The 27706-nt window shown below is 36.3% G+C and overlaps 1 protein-coding gene across 1 annotated transcript; it reads left to right on the top strand.

Annotated features, from left to right (window-relative positions):
* Window positions 1–17574: 17574 nt before the first annotated feature.
* KRTAP7-1 (keratin associated protein 7-1) lies at window positions 17575–18467 on the top strand. The gene has a single exon (XM_069065668.1). The coding sequence runs from the start codon at window positions 17841–17843 to the stop codon at window positions 18102–18104; it is 264 nt and encodes an 87-aa protein (XP_068921769.1). The 5' UTR covers window positions 17575–17840; the 3' UTR covers window positions 18105–18467.
* Window positions 18468–27706: the final 9239 nt, after the last annotated feature.

Raw genomic sequence — 27706 nt, 5'->3', positions numbered from 1 at the left:
GTATGTCACTGAATAAGCAATTAATTGAGGTAGCATTTGTCATTTTTATTATTTTGGATTGGTGCAACCATGACAAATTAACATTTAGTTATTTATAACTATAGTTGTATAAGGAGTATTTTGTAATTATATTCATATAGTTCCTGTCTGTGTGCCTTGTCAGGAAAACTCCAAATTATTTTATAATTTTTGTAATTTTTTTTAAGCAAATTCACTTTCTAATTCTTCCTGCTGATTCTTGTTTGTAATTTATAGAAATGTTGCTGATTGGTGTGGATTTATTTTATATCTTGCAACTTTGTTTTTTTTTTTTAAAGCAATACGGGTTAAGTAACTTGCTCAAGGTTACACGGCCAGTTATTATTTCTATGTGTGGTGCTAAGTATCTGAGCCCGGATTTGATCCAGGTCATCCCGACACTGGAGCCAGTGCTCTTACTCGCTGTGCTACCTGGCCGCCCTGCAACTTTGTGTTATTGTTTTGATTAATGTTTTAGTTGGCTCTCCAGGGTTCTCTAAGCAATCCACCATATCATCTGAAAAAAGAGATCATTTTGTTTCTGCTTTGCCTATGTCTGTCCCTTTAATTTGTCTTTTCTTACTTCTATAAATAGCATTTCTAGCATTATATCTATTGCAATGATGAAAATGGATGTCTTCACTTCATTCCTGGTCTTATTGTAAAATTCTATAGTTTTTTGTCATTACAAATAATGTTGGCTCTTTATTTTAAATAGATGGTGCTTTCACAGTCAAACACATTGTATCTTGACCCCAATATCATTATGTCATTGTAACTTTTTTAAAAAAAAAGAACAGCTACATATATTAAATAAAAAATCCATTGTTTCTATGCTTTCTAGTATTTTTTAGCAGGAATAGGAGTAGTGTTTTATAAAAAATTCTTTCTGCATCTATTGATATAATCATATGATTTTTGTTGTGCTTGCTATTAATATGGTCAATTTGGTTTATAATTGAATAAATCTTAAACTAGCCCTGCATTTCTGATTTAAATAGAGGCTGTAATAAGTGTATAAATTTTGTTATATAACAGTTTTTTCGTTAATATTTTATTTAAATTTTTTTTGCATTTATGTTCCTTAGGGATATTGGTCTAAAGTCTTCTTTTTCTGTTTTGGCTTTATCTGGGTTAAGTATCAAGAACATATTTGTATCATGGGAGGAATTTGCTTAGAAACTTTCTTTTCCTAATATTTTCAAACAGTTTATTTATTGCAGGAATTAATTGATCTTTAATTCTTTGATAGAATTCACTTGCAAATTCACCTGGTCCTGGGTCCCCCACCTCTTTGGGAGTTTATTAGTCCTTATCCATCCAATATATTTTTCTAAGATTGTGTTATTTAAATATTCTATTTCATATTCTACTAATCTGGAAATTTAAAAATTTTGTAAATATTCATCAATTTCATTTAGATTGCTACTTTAATTGATATAAAATTGGTGAAAATTTTCTTTTAAAATATATTTGTTTAATATTTTATTTTTCCCTGATTAGATTTAAAACAATTTTAACATTCATTTAAAAAATTTTGAATTCCAAATTCTATCCCTGCCTTCCTCCCTCACACCCTTTATTGAAGAGGTAAGCAATTTGATATAGATTTACATGTGCAGTCATGCAAAACATATTCCCATATTAGTCATGTTGTGAAAGAAAGCAGAGACAAAAGATAGAAAAGAAAGAAGAAAAAAATACAGAAAAGAAAAAAAAAGTTATGTTTCAATATGCATCCAGATGCTATCAGTTTTTTTCTCCAGAAATGAAGAGTATTTTTCATCATAAGTTCTTCAGAATTGTTTTTGGATGATGGTATTGCTGACAATGGTTAAGTTGTTCACAGTTGATGATCATACAATATTGCTGTTACTGTGTACAATGTTCTTCTGGTTTTACTTGCTCCATTTTGTATTAGTTTACATAAATCTTTCCAGGTTTTTCTGAGAGCATCTTGCTAATCATTTCTTAAAACACAAAAGTATTCATATATTACATATATGATATGTATTACAACTTGGTCAGCCATTCCGCAATTGATGAGCATCCCCTCAATATCCAATTCTTTGCCATCAGAAAAAAAGCGGCTTTAAATATTTTTGTACATACAGGTTCTTTCTCTTTTTGTTTTTTCTCTTTGAGATACAGACCTAGTAGTGATTTTGCTGGATGAAAAGATATGCAGTTTGACTGCCTGTAATGGGAATGCAAATTTGGAAGATCTTCCCTGCCCCTAGGCTAAAATGCACCTGAAGCTTGGGGAGGGAGGCTTGTTTTTCAGTAGATACTTCTTGATTGGCCAGTGAGTCAATAAGGTTGTTACATTCTCTGAGCCAGGAGAAGGCTATATAAGCCCTGATGTGTAGCTTTGTTTTGGGACTCACTTTGAGAAGTGTTCTGTGATTTGATCTGAATTCTGGGAAGCCGTTGTTGAGAGTCCCCCGGCTTTGAAAAACCCAGATGTGGAAACCCAGATGTTGACTGGGTATGGATGTAATGGTTGGACAGTTGGGAAAGCTGTTTACTTGATCTGTTAATGTCTTGATAATTCTGTCTGTATATTTTGAGGTTTGGGGTGCTGACCTTTTTCCCCTGAACAAGGTAAACGATATATGTCTGACTGATTAAAGTAAGCTTGTTAACCCATTTTGAGTGCTTTCCTTTAACAAAGCAGATCCGAGAACCTGTATGGGCAGCAAACCCTGAGGATGTGCTTGGGGTGCTTGCTGCTACACTGCCCTTGGGACATAATTCCAAATTGCTTTCCAGAATGGTTGGATCACTTCATAACTCCATTATGAATTGCATTAATGTCTCAATTTTGCCACATCCCCTCCAACAATTGTCATTTTCCTTTTCTGTCATATTAACCAATCTAATAGGTGTTAGGTGGTACCTCAGAATTGTTTTAATTTGCATTTCCATAATAAACAGTGACTTAGAGTATATTTTCAAATGACTTTGATTACTTTATCTGAAAACTGCCTTTTCATATCCACTGACCATTTATCAATTGGGGAATGTATTTTTTTGCAGTTATGATTACTGTTTAATTCCCTCTGTCCTATTTTCCCCTCCTGTTTATTCTATCCTCTCTTCTTTCACTCTATCCATCTTCAAAAGTGTTTTGCTTCTAACTACTGCCTCCCCCAATCACAATCCTTGCTGTCAACCCCAGAACCCCATTCTCTTATTCCTTTCCCCTCCTACTTTCCTGTAGGATAAGATAGATTTCTATACCCAACTGAATGTGTATGTTATTCTCTCTTTGAGCCAATTCCAATGAGAGCAACGTTTAAGTATTCCCTCACAAAACCCCATTTCCCCCTCTACTATAAAAGTTTTTCATGCCTCTTTTATGTGAGATAATTTGCTCCATTCTACCTCTTCCTTCCATCTTCTCCCAATGCATTTCTTTTTCTCACCCTTTAATTTTACTTTTTAGATATCATCCATCATATTCAAAACCCATACCCCTACGCTATATGTAAACTTTTTCTAACTCTCCTAATAATGAGAAAGTTCTTGTGAGTTACAAGTATCATCTTCCCATTTAGAAATGTAAAAAATTTAACCTTATTGAATTCCTTATGATTTGTCTTTCCTCTTTATCTTTTTATGCTTCTCTTGAGTCTTGTATTTGAAAGTTAAGCTTTCTATTCAGCTCTGGTCTTTTCATCAGGAGTGCTTGAAAGTCATCTGTTTCATTGGATATCAATTTTCCCCCTGAAACATAATACTCAGTTTTACTGGGTAGATGATTCTTGGAATCCTAAGTCCTTTGCTTTCTGGAAATATCTTATTCCATGCCCTTTGATCCTTTAATGTAGAAGCTACTAAATCTTGTGTTATCTTAACTGTGGCTCCACCATACTTGAATTGTTTCTTTCTGACTGCTTGCAAACCTTGATGTGGGAGCTCTGGAATTTGGCTATAATATTCCTGGGAGTTGTCATTTTCGGATCTTTTTCAGGAGGTGATCTGTGGAGTCTTTCCACTTCTATTTTCCCCTCTGGTTCTAGAATATCAGGGCAGTTTTTCTTGATAATTTCTTGAAAGATGATAGTTAAGCTCTTTTTTTTATTGTGACTTTCAGAATGTTCAATAATTCTTGAATCTATTTTTAGGTCAGTTGTTTTTCAAATGAGATACTTCACATTTTTCTATTTTTTTCATTATTTTGATTTTGTTTTATTGTTTTTGATAATTCATGGAGTTATTGATTTCCTCTTGCCCAATTCTAATTTCCAAGGAATTATTTTCTTCTGTAAACTTTCATGTCTCTTTTGCCACTGAGACAATTCTACTTTTTAAGGAGCTCTTTTCTTCAGTGACTTTTTAAGGTATTATTTTTTTCAGCATTCTTTTGTGCTTCCTTTGCCAAGCTGGTGACTCTTTTTTTCATGATTTTCTTCCATTATTCTCATTTTCCCCAATTTTTCCTCTACCTCTCTTATTCAATTTTTTAAAAAATTTTATTTATTTTACTCTAGAGAATCTCTTATTCTAAGAAATTAAATAAATATTTCTAAAACACAGCAGAAAAGAAAGATAATTGTACATAAAACTGCAAACCTATTGTGTACAAGTTGCTATTCCTTTATATAATGAAGTTATTGAGTAACATTTTTTCCTTTCTGAACTCTTCTAAGAATTCTTTTGGGGCCTCATACCAATTCACATTTTTCTTTGAGAGTCTGTTGTCTTCTGGGTCTGTGTTTTGATTTTTCCTTCACCATAATAACTTTCTGTGATCAGGTTCTTTTTCTATTGTTCATTCATTTCCCCAGCCTATATATGTATGTATGCATGCATATATATGTACATGTATACATATGTGTAATGTTTATTTCAACTCCTATATTTTATTTTTAAAAGTTTCTATGCATCTCTAGCCTTTTCATCAAGAATGCTTAGAAATCCCTCTATTTCATTAAAAATCCATTTTCTTCCCCTCTGGGATTTTACTCAGTTTTTCTAATTGAGTTATTCTGGGGTATAATTGTAGATCTTTTGCCTTCTGGATTATTATATTCCAAGCTTTTCTAAAGTAGTGGCAGCTAAATCATCTATGATCCTGACTTTGGGGCCCATTGGAACATTAATTCATTCTTTCTGATTATTCACATTTTTTTCTTTAACTTGAGAGTTCTGGATTTTGGCTATAATGTTCCTGGGAGTTTTCAGTTTTGGATTTCCATCAGAAGATGATTATCACATTCTTTTTATTTCTACTTTTCCCTCTGGGAAGCTTCTTTTTCAATTTCTTGAAAAATGATGTCAAGGCTCATTTTTTAGTGGTAGCTTTCAGGTAGTTCAATCATTCTTAATTTTTTAAAATCCCTTTTGTGCTTCAATGATCCCTTTACTAACTAGGACTCAGGCAGGACTCTGTTGCTTTGCATACTCAGATCCAAGTCACAGTTCTGGGTGACAGTCCCAGGGTGAGGAGTAGGACTATCACACCAGAGCATGTAGCTATTGGGGAGCAGGGATCCTAATCACAGTTCCAGGGCAGAAAAGAGTGCTTATGTTGGCTCACAAAGCAGAGCACAGACTAGGAGAGTAGTAAACACACATCTTTTTAGATCATACTACCTTGGAAAAACTGAAAAAATTACTTGTCCCTGAAAGTATCTCTGAAAATAATTGCATGAAACCCCTGAAGTTTGGGGCATTTTTATTCTTGAAGCAGAGCACTACTTTAATAAAGAGTTAAAAGTCAAGAAATAGACTGGGGAAAATGAGGAAACAACAGAAAAAATGTAACCATAGAAAGTTCCTATGGTGACGAAGAAGATCAAAACAGACACTCAGAAGAAGATAATGAAGTCAAAGCTCCTACATCCACAGCCTCCAAGAAAAATATGAATTGGTCTCAGGCTATGGAAAAGCTCAAAAAAGATTTTGAAAATCAAGTAAAAGAGGTAGGGGGAAAATTGGGCAGAGAAAGGAGAGTTATGCATGAAAATTGTGAAAAATCAACAGCTTGGCAAAGGAGACACCAAAAATTATTGAAGAAAATAACACCTGAAAAACAAACTGGGCCAAATGGTAAACAAAGTATAACAAGCCAATGAGTAAGATGTCTTGAAAAGCAAAATTGGCCAAATGGAAAAAGATGCACACACACATACAAACACACACACACACACACACACACACACACACACACACACACACTCCTTAAAAATAGAATTGGCCAAATGGGAAAAAAAAGGGTACAAAAGCTAACCAAAGAAAATAATTCTTTAAAAATTAAAATGAAGCAAACAGAGGCTAATGACTTTATGAGAAATCCACAAAAAATAAAACAAAACCAAAAGAATGGGAAAAAGAGAAGACAATATGAAATACCTCATTGGAAAAATAACTGACCTGGAAAATAGATCCAGGAGAGATAAGTTAAAAATTAATTGACTAGCTGAAATTCATGATCAAAATAACAACATAGACATCGTCTTTCAAGAAATCATCAAGGAAAACTGCCCTGATAGTCTAGATCCAGAGGGTAAAGTAAAAATTTAAAGAATGCAATAATCACTTCCTAGATGAAAATTCCCAGAAATGTTATAGCCAAATTCCAGAGCTCTTGGGTCAAGGAAAAGTACTGCAAGCAGACAGAAAGAAACAATTCAACTATGGGGGAACCACAGTCAGGATAACACAAAATTTAGAAGCTTCTACATTAAAGGATTGGAGGGTTTGAAATATGATATTTCAGAAGGCAAAGGAGCTAGGGTTACAACCAAGAATCACCTACACTACAAAACTGAGTTTAATCCTTCAGCAGGAAAAATGGATATTCATTGAGGAGAGAACTTTCCAGCCTTGTTGATGGAAAGACCAGAGCTGAATAGAAAATTTAACTTTCAAATAAAAGCCTCAAGAGATTCATGGAAAGGGAAATCATAAATGACTTAATAAAGTTAAACTTTTTTACATTTCAACCTGGGAAGATGATAGTTGTAACTATGAGATCTTTCTCATTATTAGGCTAGTATAAAGCCAAGCATGAGCAGCTTTCCAGAGGATGACTGCTGTGAACAGTTTTCAAGGTTCTGATTATATAGTATAGTGAACACTCTATTTATTCAGGAACAAGTTAGAGCAAAACATTCACAGAAAATCATGTTACAGCATTCACAATGTTACAATTTATCACAGAAAATCAAAATACAATATTCAACATGTAACAACTCAACAACTTATCATTAAAATGGCCAAGTAGTTTTCACCAAAGTGGTCACAATAGTTTTCAACAAAGTACAATCATTTAGTAATTCAATTATTCTTAAGGAGGTTTGCCTCCTTAAGGGACACAAAATACAAAAGTCAAAGTACTCCACCCCTGGAAAGCCTCAATTGGAGATAGTTTCCAATCATAAAGAAAGTACATTCATTTCATCAATCACAGAGGCCTTAATTCAATCACAAAGTACAATAGTCAAAGTCCCTCACTCATGGGGTACAATTAAGTTACAATTTCAACAGTCACTTTAATCAACCAAACATGTATCATTTACCTAGTTCAAGGGAAAAAGTCAGCAACCTGAACTTCAGAAAATACAAATAGAAATTACAACAGAAAATAACACAATTTAGCAGACAGGGCTTCTAACTCTCTGACCATTACATTCATACCTAGTTAGCTACCAGAGAGAGAAGCCTCAACATCTGGGTTTTCAAAGCTGGGGGGATCAATGGCTGCCCAGAGTCTCATCTGGCCAAATCACACAACTCTTCCAAAAGTGATTCCCAAAGTACAACTTCACATCAGGGTCAGTCACTACTTAGACAATTTCATTAGTCACTACTCAGTATCCACAGAGAGATCTTTTCTTTTTTTCCAGTTTTCTTACGTTTATTTTTAGTTTACATCATTCATTTCCACAAGATTTTGAGTTGCAAATTTTCTCCCTGTCTTTCTCCTACGCACCACCTCAAAACAATGATCCCACTGTATACCCCCTCCACCAATCTGCTCTCTCCTATATCCTCCCACATCCCCCCTCCAACTTTCCAGTAGGGCAAGATGGATTTCTATGCCCCAGTGCCTGTATATCTTATTTCCCAGTTGCATGTAAAAATAATAACAATAACATATACATACATATATATTTTAAACATTTGATTTTAAAACATTGAATTCCAGATTCTTTCCCTTCCTTCCTCATCACCTACCCTTACTGGGAATATAGGCAATTCAATATAGGTTATATATTTGTAGCTATGCAAAACATTTCCATAGTGGATATATTGTGAAAGACTGACTATATTTCCCTCCATCCTATCCCGCCCCACTTGTTCTATTCTCTATTTTGACTCTGTCCCTTTTCAAAAGTATGTGCTTCTAACTTCCCACCCCCCAAACTGCCCTCTCCTCTATCATTCCCCCTCTCATCCCCTTTTCCCCTACTCTCCTATAGGGTGAGGTACACTATTTAGTGTGTATGACATTCCCTCCCTGAGCCAAATTCAATGAGAGTAAGGTTGACCCATTCCCTTTTGCCTTTCTGTTCTTCCCCTCCATTGTAATAGTTTTCCCTCACCTCTTCTATATGAGATAATTTACCCCATTCTGTCTCTCCCCATATCCTCTCATTATATTCCTCTCTCACCTCTCAATTTCACCTTTAAAGTATCATTCCTTCCTCTTCAATTGGTCCTGTGCCCTCTGTCTATGTATACCTGTTCACATATATACACACACTCACATATGTATTCATATTCCCATATATCCTCCTCTATAGACATATATATGTATATATACATGTCTATATTTATATATACACACACATACACACCTTTATATTCCCTTCAACTATTCTTTCTTTTTTTTTTGCTTTTTTGGAGGGCAATTGGGGTTAAGTGACTTGCCCAAGGTCACACAGCTATTTTTTGTGTTTAGTGTCTGAGGCAGGATCCAAACCCAGGTCCTCCTGACTCCAGGGCCAGTGCTCTATTCACTGTGCCACCTAGCCTCCCTACCCTTCAACTATTCTCATACTGAGAAAAGTTTCACAAGTTACAATTATCATTTTTCCATGTAGGAATGTAAATAGTTCAACTTTGATAAGTTCCTTATAATTTCTTTTCCCTGTTTACCTTCTCATGCTTCCACAGAGAAGTCTTTTCATCTTGACTCAAGACAGGTGGCTCCTACCTGAATCCACCAAACTGTCACCTGGGTTTTAAGGCAGACAGCTCCCAGTTCCTTGTCCAGCTCTCTGTGCAGTTCCTGCTCCACACTGAAGCTCACAGTCTTCAGTCCATCTCAAATACTTCACAGCCTCTGTTCCTGGGAAGACAAGGCTTAACAAAGCCACAAGAACATTCATACACATTAACAGAGACACAACATTTGTACAGAACACTGACAGCATTGTCATGCTTCCTCAGTCTTTGGCAGCTCCTGCTGGCCCTTGGAAATCCTCAGCAGCTTCATTCTCAAAATCAAAATGACTTTCTCGACGGAAGTTCCAGTCTAGCAGCAGCAGCCCAGCCTTTAGGTGCTCATCCCAAGAAGTTCTGACTTTTCAAGCTGGGGTTTTTCCTTATATATATTATTTCCCCTCCCTGTTCAGCCCCTTTTTGTTATGTCAGCAACAGGGGTTCATACCTTCTGTTTCTTTAACAGAGGCTCAATTTGAAACTAGGTGCTAAGTACCTCTTAGCTTTCCAATACAAAGGGATATTCAAATTTAATTGCCATTACAGGTAGTTAGACAGAGTACATTACAGGTATATAGACAGAGGGCCCAGGTGTGAGTTGAATATGAAGGGGTGATATCTTAAAAAATAAAGTTAAGGGGTGATAGATGAATGTACTGGGAGAATGGGAGAGGTAGAATGGGATAAATTATCTCACATAAAAGAGGCAGGAAAAAACTTTCACAGTGGAGGGGAAGATGGGGGAGATGACAGAGAGTGAGTGAATGTTACTCTGATGAGAATTGGCTCAAAGAGGAAATAACATATGTAGTAATTGGGTATAGAAATCTATATTACCCTACAGGAAAGTAGAGGGGAAGGGGATAAGGAAAAATGGGGCAAAAGAAAAGATGGCAGATTGAGGGAGGGGGTAGTCAGAAATAAAACATTTTGGGGGAAGGCAGTGTAAGAGAAAATAGAATAAAGGGGGGCAATAAGATGGAGGGAAATACAGTTAGCAATAGTTAACTGTTAAAAATTTTGAAGCAAGTTTCTCTGATAAAGGTCTTATTTCTCAAACATATAGAGAACTGAGTCAAATTTATAAAAATAAAAGCCATTCCCAAATTGATAAATGATGAAAAGATAAGAACAGTTTTCAGATGGAGCAATCAAAGTTATATATAGCTATATGGGGAAAAAATGTGCTAACTCACTATTGATTGGAGAAATGCAAATTAAAACTATTCTGAGGTATTACCTCATACCTATTAGACTGGTTAATAGGGCAGAAAAAGAAATGATAAATACTGGAGGGGATGTAGGAAAAATAAGTCATTAATGCACTGTGGGTAGAGTTGTGAACTGATTCAACCATTCCTTAGAGCAATTTGTTACCATACCCAAAGTACTATAAAACCATGCATACCCTTTGACCTAGAAATACCACTATTAGATCTGTATCCAAAAAGAGATAAAAAGGAAAAGAATCAAATACACAAAAATATTTATAGCAACTCTTTTCTGGTTGCAAAGAATTGGAAGTTGATGGGATGCTCATCAATTGATGAATGTCTGAAAAAAAAATGTGATACATGATTATGATGAAATACTATTGTGCTATAAGAAATGATGAGCATGATGGTCTCAGAAAAACCTGGAAATACTTACATGAGCTAATGCAAAATAAAAAGTACTGTGTTGGGGCATCTAGCTGGCGCAGTGAATAGAGCACTGGCCCTGGAGTCAGGAGGACCTGAATTCAAATCCAGCCTCAGAAACTTAACACTTACTAGCCATATGACCTTGGGCAAGTCACTTAGCCCCAATTGCCCTGCCCTCCCCCTCCATAAAAGCAAACAAAAAAAAGGGAAGGTGACAGAAGGGAAAATGGGGGAAAATGGGCTCCAAATCTAGCAAAAGAGTTCAGGCATCTTTGAATAAGTATTACAGAACAAAGGAAAATGAACTGACATCTGATTAGGCAGAGGATCCTATAGATTAAAAAAATACAATGGGACCACAGCAAGATATTCCAGAATTCTTAGAAGAGAAATAAGAATTGTAAAAGTAGTATTTATGGCCTTCACAACCAGAAATGATTGGCAAAATAGAAAAATTTGAATCCATAGTGGCAACCATAGGAAAGCTGATGGGGAATGCAAATATATGAACATGAATGACAATATGGAAGAAGGCAAATGCAATAACATTTAACAAAAATATGATCTCCAGACCAAAAAAAAAATTTGTAGAAGAAGAGGGAAAGAATAATATATATACATATATATATTATTTATATATTTATAAATATATATAAATCTTTTTCATATCTTTAAATGTGAATGGATTTAAACAAGCCAATAAAATTTTAAAAAGGGTAACATTGCATAAAAATAAAATCTCACAATTCATTTTATATCAGAAATACTTTTTAAAAATATATAAACATAATAAAAATGAGGGGCTTGAAAAAATTACTGTGCAGCAAGTGAATCCAAAAAAGCATGAATTGTAATCATGGTATCACACAAAGAAAACTTCATTATGCTATAAGAAACCAACATCAATATTAAACTTATAGGTTCCAAGTGCCTTAGTTATCTAAATTTACAAAGGAAATATTACCTGAATTACAACAAGAATACATAAGCAATTCCAATATCCTTTTCTATAGTTTTGGATAAGTGTAACAGAAAGATAAAAGCAAAAATATAGGCTGAACAAAATTCTGGGGAAAAAAACTAGAGTTAAATATGGCATTTTCAAAATGAGATTATTAAAGAACATACATATCTCAGCACTACATGGAGTTTTTACCAAAACTGACTATGTTTTAGGACATAGATATTACAAACAAATACAGAAATAGTAAATTCATCCTTTACAGATCATACTGCAATAAAAATGGTAATTATTCGGGGAGAACAAAAAAAAAGACATAGACCTAAGCAGAAAAAACAACAAATGAGTCAAAGAATGAATCAGATATTCAATGAATAGTTGTGTGAAAGAAAATGATAATGATGAAACAACATACTAGATTTTCTGGTATGTAGCTAAAGAAATCCCCAGTGAGAAAATTATATTCCCACAAACATACAGTAACAAAAAGTAAAGAGAAGATTAATGAACTAAATATTCATCTTTTAAAATTAGAACACAATAAATAAATAAACATAAAATAAGTACAAAAGAAGAGATATAAAAATTGAAGGAGGAATAGATTAAGTAGAAATCAAGAACACGATAGAAATGACAAATAAAACCAAAAACTAGTTTTTTGCAATGATTAATAAAATTGATAAACTTTTAGACAATCTAATTTAAAAAATGAAGGCTGAAATCATATAAATAAAATAGCAAATATTCAAGATAAAATCATGACAAAACCAGAAGAATTAAAATGATAAGCAGAACTAGAGGGTTTTTTTTAAAGCATGTATGTTAATACAACTGAAAACACAAAAGAAATGGAGGAATACCTTCAAAAATATTAACTAACAGAAGATCGAATAGATCTTAAATGACCCATTATTGGAAAAGATATAGAATTAATTGTAAAGAAACTTTCAGAGGGGGAAACAATCCTGGTCCTAATAGGTTTATTCATTTAAATTTTTTAAAGAAAAAATAATACTAATACTATACAAATAATTTTCAATATTTGTGAAGAAAGTCAATGACTCTAACTAAAACATGTCTAATCTTTAAACTATAAGATCATATCCCAAAGAGATCAAAGAAAGAGGAAAATAACCCATAGGTACAAATTAATTATACCAGCTTTTTCATATGGACCAAAATGGAAATTATCAAATTCAACAGTTCTGACTAGAAATAAAAAGAATTCTCCTGACCAGGTGGTGAGTCAAATGAAAGCATTTGTGAATGTCTACACCTGCTCCACAGTCTCTCCAAGATACTACCTTCATATGTTCAGTTTCTCAGGGAAGCAATCTCCTTAGCATTTTCTACTCAAATGATTTGATTTAGTATTTTATATTTTTGTTAAAATTCTAGTAATTTATTTTTGGTTTTTTGTGTGTATAATTGAGCATAATAAGAGACAAAAAATTTTCTCTAAGACCTGGATGCCTCCTCAAAAATTTTCCATTTTATCTAATTATGGTTATTTTCTTTGATAATATTTTGCTTACTTTTTATGCTCTTTCTTTAACTTACTCATTTTGAAGCTTATTCATATAATTAATAAAAATTATTAACATTATTTAACTTCCATTTAAGTATGAGTCCTTCCCTCAGATTCTTCTTATTTATTATTCTTTATTATGCTATGGTCAGTAAGAGATGTGTTTAATAGTTAATCTTTTTTTTATTTGTTTCTGAGCATTTTGTACCGTACTATATAGTTAATTTTTGTTACAGCGCTATATAATGCTCAGAAATATATTTAGAAGTATATACTTGTGCATGAGTGTATATATTTGTATTTCTTAGAAATCACAAAGTACTATTTTTAAAACTGACCATATGATAGGACACAAAGTGTATACATGTAATATCTATAGTGTTATACATATATATATATATAACAAATGTGTAACATAATATGTCTTGTGCTTTATCAAATGTATTGTCCTTTCAATTGGGTCCTATCATCTATATGCATATGTAAAAACACACACCTGTTGCTTAAAATTCTCATTAAGCAACTGTCATATAAATGCATTAATATGTCTGTTGACCCAGATATAATTCCCATATGTAACCAGCAGGTGTCACTGTGAGACTAAATTTAGTTAGAAGAGGGCTTTTCCACTGTAGGAATGTGGGCTCAGCAGATGATTTCCAGAACACAGTTTTCTTCTACTGTGTCACACCAGAAGTATGACCTTTAATTGGTCTCTGCTCCTACTTCACTCCCTCTGCATTAGAGGGTGAGACTTGCTTGATGTGCCTATGCACTAAGCTACACCTGAAATTATTCAAGATTGAATCATTTTTAGCCTAGAGCAATGGTCATAATTCACCCATGAAAACAGGGAAGAGCATCTCTCTCAGCTATAGTTAGGAGCTTGTAAAATTTATTATGAAAGGCAGCATTGTATAGAGGATGAAGAGATGGCCCAGGAGCTAGGAAGAACTTAGCTCATGAATTACCACTGAAGCATATTGGTTATGTGACCCTGAGCAAGTCACTGAATTTCTCCCTGCTCTGGATAATTCTTTAAAAAAAATGTTGCAGAGAAGGCATCTACCTGAATTGGCAGGGGTTTGCTCATCCAGGAGTTTCTTATAAAATGAAATCACAGTTCTCGTCCTTATCCTTATAATGTAGCAACTATTAATAAGTAATTACCAAAAATCCTACCTTAATTTCAGCCCAGAATTCCCCAATCAGGATGAAATCCTGGTTAGTTTAGACAAAAGTTCAGCTCTTCATTGCAATCCCCAACCCCATCCACAGACATATCCTCAATGAAATTAATATATATTAGTTAATTATTAAAATGAATGCTTCTTGGAGAGAACTAACTTAAAGAGTTTGGGAATGCCTGAAAACAGAACTTGGCAATACCTGTTTGATAAGTAAACACCAGGAGAAAATTGTAAAAGTTCCTCCAAATATCTTGAGCTTTTGCAGCCCTGAGCTTGGATACCCCAAACATGTAACTCTCTTCTCTCCAGACAAAGAATAAAATTTTGGCATTTAAAAGAAAAGTAATTGTGCTAACTAATGATGTTAATATATTAATTATGTTAACATGCATACATGCATCACAAAACAGTTATGATAAATCATATTTTTTCAAGAAAAAATTAAAATTAGAAAGTTTAAAGGAACAGAGAAAATCACATAAAAAATGCTTGCAAGCTGTAGATGGAGGAAGCATACGATGGAGTTAAAACTATCCCAATTCTGAAAAGAAGAGTCACAAATAGCAGTGTCTTGTCCCAGAATCTGCATTGTACAGCAGCTACAGGGACCTCTTTGCTCTCTTTTGTGATTATCTGCTATGGTTGCCAACATCATATTCTGAGCTGCCATCTTCACCCCTCCACTGCCACAGTCAAAAACTCCCAGGGCTGCAGGATTTTGATTTGCCCCTCTCCCACAATCTTTGAGCTCAGATAGCTCCTGTCTCTTCCAGGGAGGCAGGAGAATGGTCTCTCTGAAACCACAACATGTTTTGGACCTTTCCTCTGACCCACAGGGATAATCAGTCTAAATACTTAGCTATACGTATGCCATATTGGTGTATTTTTAGAATGACCTTAACAATAAATGCTTGTTGATTGGTTGGTTCACTACAGAAAACTAATGATGAATCATGCTTCTATCCTCTTGGCAGAGAGGTAGCAGACTAGAAGGTTGAGTTCTAAGATACAGCTAATGTGTGAATTTGTTTTGTTTGGTTATAATTTGTTACAAGGGAGATCTATTGGTGGGGGGAAGGGGGCAGACAACACTCTCTCCACTCCCCAGTCTGCAGGGGAATGAATGTGAAAGGGTAGTGATAGTGATGCCAAAAGAAAAAGAAGAAAGAAAATATTGCCAATACAACATTTTTAAAACACAGGAAAGTTGAAGGAAGTTCAGATGGGCAGTGCTGAAGCTACCATGCTAAATTTAAAATATACTCTCAAAAAAGATTTTATGTGATAAAGGTTTGTGGAGTCATACACAATCATCTTTTGTTCTTTGTATGAATAAGTGTTAATGTTTGTCAAGTTCAATAAAAATTCACAATCTAGAATTCTCTAATTTGTATCAGAAACAAAATTTGCTTTAAAAAAGATTTGAAATTTATAGAATTAGCCACATTAAAAAGAAAACTAGTCCTTGAGATTTACCTTCACCACAATGACAAGCAATAGTCACAGCAGTCATAAAAGAAAAGGAGAACTGAGTGTTGGTACATTCTTAGATACAATTGATTAAAACATTCAAGCTCGCTTTCCCAAGAATTATTAACCACCAAGCTTAACAATCTATCACTTTGATATCTGAGTTCCTTCAAGTTTCAACAGTGTATCCAATTCTCTAATAAGGCACCAGAATGTTTAAAGAGATTTGGCAAAAAGGTGGGGTGGTATAGTTCAAACAGTGTGCTATTAACTAAATGGATGCCCATAAATATAAGAATTGTAGCTTAACTTGAGCTATCCCACGATTTGAGACAATTATAGCCTCATCTGATGCTGCCATCTAAACGGCAACATGTGTGTCTTCTGCTTGCTTATGTTATCAAATGAAACACAAAGTCAGGTGCAAAACATCACATGCTGCTCTAATAGTATGAATCAATTCACACTTACATAGTGCTTTGTAAATACTTTCCTCACAACAATCCTGTAAAGTAAAATATGTAAATAGCATCGTGGCATTGTGGTTACAGCATTAGATTTAGAGTCCAGAAAACCTAAGCTTGAATCTTACCTCACCTTACCTGCTGTGAAACCCTAAGAAAGTCACTTTGCCTTTCTTGGACTCTGTTTTCCTTATCAGTAAAATGAGGATAATAATAATAGCACCCACACCATAGCATTATTGTGAGAATCTAATGATCTAAAGCAGAGGTGTCTAACAGGGGGGCAGCAGGCACAATGAAACTTCAATACTCCCCAGTAAAACCCCAATCAGATAAAAAAGCAATTGGGAAATATTTTTAAAAAATAAATAAAAATACAATATAACAGATATGTTAATATGTGGTTTTCTAAGTCAGTATACCATCTACAGGGATCTTTATGTGTGATTTAGTGACCTCCATTTCTATTTTTATTTTGATACCATAATCTAAAACACTTTGAAAACACTAAAGTTCTATATCAATATTATTGTTACTCTTCTGTTGTTCAATCTTGTCTGCCTCTGCTCAACCCCATGAACTTTTTGTCCATGGAGTTTTCTCAGCAAAGATACTGAAATCGTTTCCCATTTTGTTCTCCAGTGTGATACCATTTTACAGATGATAAACTGAGGCAAATATGGGTTAACTGCCTTGCTCAGGGTCTCATAGTGTTAGAGGCCAGATCTAATATTCTTGACCCCCCAGACTAGTGCTCTCTCCACTGCACCACCTAGCTGCCTTTCAGCCTTTACTTTTACTATATGTATGGAACTACTGAAACTCAGAAAAGTTAAATGATGTTCCTAAGATCATGCAGTCAGAAACTGTCAAGAGAGAAACTGTCTCAAATCCAATGGTCTTCCTCCTGCAACACATTCTCTAATATCATGTAAGACCTATTCTATATCTTTGTTTTGAGTTAAAAGGGAAAAAAAGTGGCTTCTCATTTAATATAAAGTTTACTTATGTTTGGAAGGTCGGTGGAAATGAATTAAAAATCTGAAGTCAGCAATAACACATGATAGAAAAGAAATAATAATTAAACTACAAAACTGATTAAATGAGTTCAATTATACCTCAAACGTACTCATCATTCTTTGAAGACACAGCACATTCCTATCTGGCCAACAAAGCTACCTTAGTCTTTTACAATGAGTTTAAAAACCTCTTTATATGTTATTATGAGTGAAAAAAATGTGAATCTTCATGCAAATTAGCATTTAAAAAAATCAAGAGAGGTGTGTCACATTCCCAAGTCAAATATATAAAAGCTCCATGCAGAAGAAGAAATTCAAACTTCAGTAACTTGCTCCTAGCAATCTCATCAAGTCTTCAGCACCTGCTATCATGACTCGATTCTTCTGCTGTGGAAACTATTTCCCAGGGTATCCTTGCTACGGTACCAACTGGCATAGAAGCTTCAGAGCCACTCCCTTGAACTGCGTTGTGCCACTGGGATCTCCCCTAAACTATGGACATGGTTGCAATGGCTACAGTTCCCTAGGTTATGGCTTTGGTGGTAGCAACTTCAGCAACCTGGGCTGCGGTTATGGAGGCAGCTGCTGTAGACCATGGGGCTCTGGCTCTGGCTATGGCTATAGCACCTATTGAAGACATGAAGACAGCCAACAGAGTGAACAATTTTAATATCAACTGCATACTCTATACACCAAGAAGAGTTTCCGGGGGAGTGTTGGAAGGATGAGATTTCATCAACCTCTCACTAACACTGCCAGATTACCAGCGATGGCTTAGCACTTTGATGCTCCTGAGAACCCAGTTCTTGAGACCTCAGAGTTCCTTCACCAGAACTAAAATTCACTCAACATCATACGATGACTTTTATTTTTCCTGAATGCTAACAATGAAACAAATATTTTGCTTCAAGTTTGCTCTGTGACTTTGTTTCTCTACTTCTACCTGGATGTATTTCAGTTTGGGGCTGAGAAGGGTGTTGGGGATTTAGCTTACTAATAAAACTTCTGCATTTGAAATACCAACATTGTCTTTGTCTCAATTGTTTATATCACTGTGTGCTATTTATTCACTCTAAATAACAAAGTTACTAACTTGCTGGGAGAACTATGACCAAATCCTGTGAATTTATGCCCTAGGTAAAGGGAAACATCGTCTCACTGTTCACCTTTTGTTGTAATGGTGACTTTTGAACGTCCTTAAATATACCTGTTTGTACTTTTTTCCCCCTTTAGACAGTGAGTTACTTGACAACAGGGACCACCATTTGGCTTTCTTTGTATTTCTTGCACTTGGCACAATGCCTAGCACATAGTAGGTATTTATAATAAATGTTACTTAATTGACTGATTACTAGAGTAGTACATCTGGAGTATCAGGGGTGTATGGGCAATTCAGGGAGGACTAGTACCTCTGGTTTGAGGTCTTGCTGAGACCTTTTCAGAGATAGTCATCCCTCTTTGGGATCCACCTATCACTCAGCTTTCATCTTTGCTTTAAGAAGCTGTAGCATGTGCAGCAGCAACACCCCTGTAAAACTGTCTTGGTAGACAGGCTAAAGCAGACTGAGGGCAACCTACAGGACTCATATGCCTCACTGAGTTAGGGAAATGTCTACCTAAGCATGGGAAGACTTCCCCCAGCAAAATGATAAGAACAATTTGTTCCAATGGCTATGAAGGTTGTTAAAGCAGGCATTGTAGAATTAGACATTGAAGGTTAGACATGAATAAGCCAAGGTAATTCACTTCATTGCAGGCCATTGCTGGTCATCCTGGCTCAGGAAGAGGTATTGAGGCTGATGACTGTGCAACTCTGACTCACTTAAATCCAATTCACTAGCAAGTCATCTCCCTTCACCCCATCCCACCCCTCACCCCCATGATGATACTGGTCCTCTTCAAAAAGGAATGACAGCCATTAGAGTAGTTGTGGGGGAAAACTGGGTTGCAGTGCTTTTTCCTACGCTGACGTTTTGGTTTGTTCTCCTTCTCTGTTTATAATATGTACACTTTGGCTACAGTCTTCCAGGGACAGACTGTAGATAATATTTCACAGGGCACTTTGAGTGGTCAGGGTGTTTCTTCTCTGCCACAATTGCCTTGAACTAATCATGTTTCCCCCACTATTGGGGGGTCTATAACTAGAGCTCCAGCTCCATTTAACAAGTTAACATCTACTTACTCTTACAAAAGGATAGTTACTTGAATGATAAAGCAAAAATAAGGATAACAAGCATTTCCCCCCGTCTTCAGGGGCATATTCTTCCATACATCAAACTTAGCTCTTTTCTTATATTGAATTGGTCCCACCATGTTGACATCCAAAGGTAACATTTCTGCCAGCTGATTCCCTTGTTTTAGCTATGATTGGATTAGGGCCCCAGAGGTTATTCCTGAGGATTAATCATTGCTGCTTGGGCATCAGTACTGCCTTGGCTGCAAAACCTGACCTGGATTTCAACTACTGAATTCCTGTGGGACTCTCTCAACCTCTTGAAATTTCCAAGGTTGGAGACAACATTTTTTTTCACCTCAAGTGAAGAACAGACAAAAATGCCAAGGACCAAGGTCAATTTTTGGGGATTAAATTATTTCAGAAAGGAGGAGCCAGACTATATCCCTATAAGCCAGACTATAGGGCTTAGAGCCTCTCCATTTAGAGCATTGTCTCTCACCAAACTCCATATGCAGAATAGAGTTCCCAAATGAAACCAAAAGAAATAGCCAGAGTTTACTTGGGCCATCTTGAAGGTATCTCAGTTTCAATCAGAAAAGATCCCTCTAATAACCTGGTTAACAGAGTGGAACCAGTTTCAAAATGTCTATGAATGTTTCACAGTCTCCAAGGCACTTCCCTTAAATGTAAACACAACTCTCACATAAGCAAGCTTATTCTCTCCAATTGGAAAGATGCTGTTCTAAGCACTGTGTTCCTGACCCAGAGCCCTTGTTGTTGTTGTTATTGCTGTGTTTGTTCTTTGTTTTTGAAGAGGACTATGACATCAGGGAGATGATGACATAACTTGCAGTGACTTTGATTTGAGTGAGGGAGGGCTGTGCAAGGTCACCAACCTCACTTTCTCCTTCATAGCTATCTGAGTCCAGCGGTCAGGCATTCATCAGATGGACCTGATTTCCAATACGGCCTCAGACACTTCACACACACACACACACACACACACACACAACTAGCCGTGTGACCTTGGGCAAGTTACTTAACCCCAACTTCCCTCCAAAAAAAATAATCAAAGTGGAATTGGAAGACCCTCAATGTTGTTGGTCAAAAAAGAAACATTTACTAGTGACATTCACTCTGAGCCAGGGGGTTCCAAAATATAGCCATTAAGTGGAGCTTGGAGACTGAGCAGGGACCTATTGTGGTCCAATCTATGAGCTCCAGAGTGAAATGGTTTTAAGGTTTGGTCTCCAAAAAAAGTGACAGAAAAAAAACAGAAAGAAAGACAAAGACAGAAAGAAAGACAGAAAAAAAGAAAGATAAAGACAGGAAGGAAGGAAGGAAGGAAGGAAGGAAGGAAGGAAGGAAGGAAGGAAGGAAGGAAGGAAGGAAGGAAGGAAGGAAGGATGCCTTGGTCTGTATTCAGATACCATCAGTTTTTTCTCTGGAGGCAGATAGCATGCTTCACAAGTTCTTTGGGATTGTCTGGGATCATTGTATTGCTGAGAAGAGCTAAGTCTTTCACAGCTGTTCATCGCACAATATTGCTGTTACTGTGTACAGTGTTCTCCTGGTTTTGCTTATTTCAGATGCTCATGTAAGTCGTCCCAAGTTTTTCTGAAATCATTATACTCATACTGCAATATTAGATCACAATAATATTCCACTACAACTATATACCACATCTTGTTCAACATTCTCCAATTGATAAACATCCCCTCAATTTCCAATTCTTAGCCACCACAAAAATAGATGCTATGAATATTTTTGTACATGCATTCTGTATATTTTCCTTTTTGTTTTTTTATCTCTTTGGGATACAGACCTGGTAGTGGTATTGCTGGATCAAAGGGTATGCACATTTGATTGCCCTTTGGTTGCATTGGTTTTGTTTCTGCAAAACCTTTTTAATTTAATATAAATAAAATCATCCATTTTACATTTTAATGCTCTATTTTCTCTTACTTCTAAATTTTCTGCAGTATTGTTCTGACCTCATCATTCAACTAAAATTGTTTAAAGTTACTAATTATTTCTTAGTTGCCAAATCTAGTGACTTTTCCTTCTCATTCTTTTGGCTTCCCTACAGCCATGGATGCTCTTAATTACCTTCTTCTGAACAGGCTCTCCTCTTAAGCACTGCCCTCTCCTCCTTCCTCTCTGATCACTCCTGAGCTATTTTTGCTGGACCTTCCCTCAGATCACTCCCACTATAGTTGTTCCCAAGGGCCTGTCCTTGGCTCTCTTGCCCTCTTGTTTTATCCTTCTGTGATACCTCTCTTAGTGATCTGGTCACTTCCTGTGAATTCAGTTATCAAGTCTATGTTCTCAGAACTGAGAATCATCTGCATTAAAATGCTAGTTGAATCCATTCTTATGAGACAGGAGTGAAGGAGAAGAAAGTTATAGAAGACATCTGAGGGATGTGAGATGAAGAAAAGGGAGTTCATGGCAAATGGCTAATGGTGAAATGTGAGGCAAATTACTCAGTTGAGAAGGGGGAGTAGAGGAGTAATGGGAGGCTTGAGGAGACAGAAACATTTGGAAAAATCACTGTGATGAATGGGATAGTGAGTCAGAAATGGGTAAAAGAAGTGTCTTGCCACAGTGATGACCAAGTTGAAATTATGTAACAAATTAGTTAGTCAGCATGGTTTTGTGATTTTCTATATCTTGATTCAGCAATATCTGAAGAGGAGCAAAATTAGCCGACATTTTGAGTGATGTAAGGCTGAGTCCTGGCAGGACAAAATCTCCAATACTAGTAGCACAAGGGTAGAAGAGAAACCCTAGGAATATTTAACACAGAGAAGATAAATCCTAGTGACAAGATAGCTATCACTGGGTGCAAAAAGTACTATCACTTGAAAGAGGGAACAGATGTGTTTAGCCATAGAGTAGAACTGGGAACAATATGCAAGTTTAGGTTTCATGCAAGTAAAAAGTGTTGCATTGCTGTTGTTGTTGTTGTTGCTTAAACAATTAAAGCTATATCAACCTGTCATGAGCTGCCTTAGAAAGTGAATGTGAGAATGACTACTTGTAAGGTATGTTGTAGACTGGATTCTCTTTTGGGTATGAATTTCTGAGATATATTCCTACTCTAAACTTCTGTGATCTCTACATGTAGTCACATAATAATTTCTTGATAATAGGCACTGAAATTATAGGAGGGACTTAAACGAATAGAAATGTTTTCTAAAAACGATGGGGATTCTTCATGTACTCTGTCCCATAATACTGACTAAAAGGAGCATCCCATTGCAAGTGGAATGTACTTATATAGATGACCTGAAGCTACTGCATCTCAAGTTCTTTGTGCCTTCTATCTTCTTATTTCCTTTTCTGTGCAAAAGATTAAAGTTCCTCAGAATAGCTTTTCCCTACCCAACCAATCCAGGTCATTGGTAGAATTGTTGTACACAGCAGAGGTGGACGTGAATTGCATGTGGCTTGAGACAATTCCAATTATAAACTTTCTTATCTTTAGAGTTTACCTCATAAATGAGCTCCCAAGTTTAAGAGTTCAGATGTAGGCTTCTTAGAGGGAGATTTACCCAACATTACCTAGAACCATATCTAGGGATAGGGAGCAGGTAGGAAAACTGGACCTTGCTAACCTTCCCTGAGAATGCTGTAAATTGTTCAGACTGATGTGAAGTGAAGGTTACTTGTTCAGAAGCCTCCAAGGTGTATCACCTAAAAAGAATATAATAGGTGATTTCTATCTCTGTTCACAGGGGTCCTTTGCATCTTATTCAATTTCTGTATGGTGAAAGAAATGTCTGTTACCCAAAATAAGCATTTGGTACATTGCACGTCTGAGTATTTGGGGGCTATATTGCATACATTTGAAGAAGCCTAGACATGAGTTTTTGTTTTTGAGATTTCCATGGAGTATAGATTTTTGGGAGGGAGAGGGGAGAGGGAATTAGGGTTAAGTGACTTGTCCAGGGTCACACAGCTAGTTGGTGTCTGAGGCCAAATTTGAACTCAGGTCATCCTGACTCTAAGTCTGGTGCTATATCCACTTGCACCACCTAGCTACTCCTCAATGGAGGATAATTTGAAGGAAGCAAAATCAGAAGGAGCATAAATCAATCAACAGCCATTTATCTCTATGTTCCAATCAATGTTCTAGGTACCAAGTAAACAGAGACAAATTACTCTCAAGGAATTTACTTTCCATTAGAGGAATTGAGCATGTTTTAAAATACATAAATACAGGATCTATGGAAAAGAAATACACAATAATGGAGAAGCATGAACAATTGGGGGAATCGAAAGAAAAGTATTCTGGATAAAGGTTTTCCTTGAGCTGAGCTTTGAAAGGGAGTAGAGTTTCCAGGAAGTAGAGGTAAGGAAGTAGCACACTGCGGGCATGGGAGATAGCCAATTTTAAGGCTGGAACTAAGGCTATTGCAATGTTGTGTTATAAGCAAGTCAATCTGACTGGAGTGGAAAGTGTGTGAGGAGCTTAAAAATTTAGGCAGGATTCAGAGTGTTAAATTCCAAGTATATTTGTACTTCATCCTAAGGGCATGGGGAAACCTTCTTTAGAAAAGGACTAATGTGTTCAGAACTGTCCTCCAAGAATATCAGTCTGGGAGCTATGTGGAGTAAGAAGCATTAAAAAGTGACTGGATATCAGAAGATGAGGTTTTAATACAATCAGGAGATTGTATTGCAATGGTCCAGGTCAGAGGTGGGGAACCTGGGGCCTCAAGGTCACATGTGGCCTTCTAGGTCCTCTAGGTGCAGTCTTTTGACTGAGTCCAAGTTTTACAGAACAAATCCCTTTTTAAGGGGATTTATTCTGTGACTACCCCTGGTCTAGATGAAAGTAAATAAGGGTGGTTATGGTGAAAACAGAAAAAAAAAACAGGAAGCTTAGGAATTCAGGGAATATAGGGAGGTGTAATTGGTGAGATTTGGTAAATGATAAGCTATGGGAGAGGAGTTATAGCAAAGAGTTGAGGATGACTCCTAGATTGACAACCTGAGGGACTAGACAATTTGTGTTACCCTCAACAGGAATGGGGATTTAGGAGTAGGGGTGGATTTAAAAGTAAAAATAATGAGTTCTGGATTGGATGTTGTTTGAAATGTCCATGGGACATACATATGCAGCTGTCTAATAGACAGATGGAGATTCAAGATTGGAATTTATAGAGATGAGGGAGAGAGATAGGTAGATTTGGAAGTCATCTGCATAGAGATGATAGCTGACCCCATGGGAGTTAAATAGATCTTGAAGAAAGTAGAGAGAAAGAAGACAGAATAGAACCAGAGATGTTCACATGTAGGCAGTGGGGCATATGGGTAATGAATCAGCAACATAGAAAGAGAAGAATCAGTATGACCAGTAGCAAGGGTGAACATTGAACCAATGTTGTGAAACTTAAGGAGGGGAGAATAAAGAGAGGTTGATAAAAACTTATGATCAAAAATGACAAACACAGCAGAGAGGCAAAGAAAAATGGAGACTGAGTAAAGGCATTTAGGAATAAAGACCACATTTGTGAGTGTGGAAAAGGAAGTCAGATTACAAGTAATAGGAATTAAGTGGAAAGCAAGAATGTTCTGGATCTAGATTATACAGAGAACTAATTGTTAAATTTTCAGGGTATTTATATCTCCAAAATAGACAAACACTACAGATAGGGGTTTGATTTATTGCTTTCTTGATTGTCCAAATTTAGGAAAGTTATGATGCAGATTTAGTTTTAAACTTGGAAGTGTGTCATGTATATTTTTATTTTTTTTTAGAAAGATGATAGAGACCATTGGTAGTACAGTGAATAGAGTGCTGGATCTGAAGTTAGGAAGACCTGAGTTCAAATCCAATCTCAGTCTCTTACTGATTGTGTTACTCTTGGAAAGTCTCTTAATCCACGTTTGCTTCACTTTCATCAACTGTAAAATGGGGATAATAGCAGTACCTATCTTCGTGAGGATCAGATAAGATGATAATTATAAAAAGCACTTGGCACAGTGTATGAGATATAATAGAGTTTATATAAATGCCAATCTACCTTTCTTTATTTCCTCCTCCCACTCTTGTTTACCTGTATACTCGTGGCAGGAGGTATAAGGCAGAGACAATGAGCATAGATGATATTTTTCAGGAGTTTAACTGAAAAGGAAAGAGAGTTAAGAGGATGATAGCTTGAAAGGCTAGTAGAGGGAAGGTTTCAATTCTTCTGGGCACACCATGCTGATAGGTCCTGTGCCAATGACTCCCATGTCACACAATCAATTCCAAAATTCTTAAGAGAGACCTTGAGAGTGCCCTGACCACCAACACTTGCCCTGAGTTCTCCATAAAACAGACTTTTTGGCAAGAATATGTTTTGCATTTGAACACTGTGGCCAGCCTGTCAGCATTGTGCTCTCTGAAGCAAAGTTCGAATGCTTGGCAGCTTAGGTCAAGTAAGAACTTCAGTGTCTGGTACCTTATCTTGCCAAAACACATCACTCTATCTCAGTTAATGTCATCAGAAAAGACCTCAATTCAATCTATAGATGTGATAGGTTTTAATGTATAAGTAAGAAAGATCTACTCTACTGATACCCTTATCAGGTGGGAATGACTAATTAAATCACAGAATCAATAGGCATAGGTGTTAAATAATTTTTTAAATGTGATAAGGGCTTCTGTACAAACAAAGCCAATGTAACCAAGATTAAGAGGGAAGTAGAAAATTGGGAAAGAATTTTTACAACCAATGTCTCTGATAAAGGCCTCATTTCTAAAATATACAGAGAATTGAGTCAAATCTATAAGAATATAAGTCATTCCCCAATTGATAAATGGTCAAAGGATATGAACAGGCAGTTTCCAGAGGAAGAAATTTAAGATATCTATAAGCATATGAAAAAATGCTCTAAATCACTATTGATTAGAGAAATGCAAATCAAAACAACTCTGAGGTACCACATCTCACCAGTCAGATTGGCTAAGATGACAAAACAGGAAAATGACAAATGCTGGAGAGGATGTAGACAAAGTGGAACACTAATGCATTGTTGTTTGAGTTGTGAACTGATTCAACCATTCTGGAGAATAATCTGGAAGTATTCCCAAAGGGCTATAAATAATTTCATACCCTTTGACCCAGCTATATCACTTCTAGGGTTGTATCCCAAAGAGATTATAGAAGTGGGAGGAAGACCCATATGTACAAAAGTATTTATAGCAGCTCTTTTGTGGTGGCAAAGAATTGGAAATTAAGGGAGAATGGCTGAACAAGTTGTGGTGACTTGGAGATTACGCCATAATGTAATGTAATGCCAAGGAAAGGCAACTTCCCAAGGTTCAGAATACCAGCATAGGTGCTCTCCATTTTATTCAGTGACCAACCAAGAACAGTGAAGGTCAAAACATGACATCATTCAAAATACAGCATTTACTAAGGGTGATTAAATAATCTCCAAGGACTACCCCACCCCAGGACCTTCCACTCATTCAATCAATTACAAAGTCCCTGGTCTAAATACTACTCCACCCCTAGGCTGTACCTTCATTTAGTCCACCACAAAGCACCTCTTCTCAAATGGAGATTAGTTTCCAATCTAAGTAAAGTACATTCATTCCTTCAACCATAGAACACAAAAAGGTCAAAAGTTCCCCACCCCTGGATCACAATTGAATCTACCCCAGAGTTACATCAAGTTTAAGCACAGCACTTAATACCCAAATGGAAGTCTTTTCTTCATCTTGACACGAGGCAAGTTCTCAGCAATCTTAGTTCCTGGGGAGACAAGGCTTAGCAAGGCCACAAGATACATTGCCAGTCCCTTCATTAATTCATCCTCTGTCTGTAGAACAGTCCTAGAACCCCTGAAAACATTAGCAAAACCCTCTCCCAGGATTTTTGTAAACATACAACAAGAAAATCCTTCTTCAGGGCTTCTGAACCAACAGAAAGGTTCCCAGACCCCTGCAACAACAGCACTGTCCTTCACCAGTGGACAGTATTCACTCTGTCTGCAGGACAGTCTCCAGACCCCTGCAACAACAGCACTGTCCTTCACCAGTGGACAGCATTCACTCTCTG

The sequence above is a fragment of the Petaurus breviceps genome, unplaced genomic scaffold (genome assembly GCF_028583685.1).
Source record: "Petaurus breviceps papuanus isolate PSGF00001 unplaced genomic scaffold, PetGlider_PUasm1.0 90700, whole genome shotgun sequence".
In the NCBI taxonomy this organism is placed as follows: domain Eukaryota; kingdom Metazoa; phylum Chordata; class Mammalia; order Diprotodontia; family Petauridae; genus Petaurus; species Petaurus breviceps.
The sequence above is the reverse complement of the archived record's forward strand: the minus strand, read 5'-3'. Positions and strand labels throughout refer to the sequence as shown.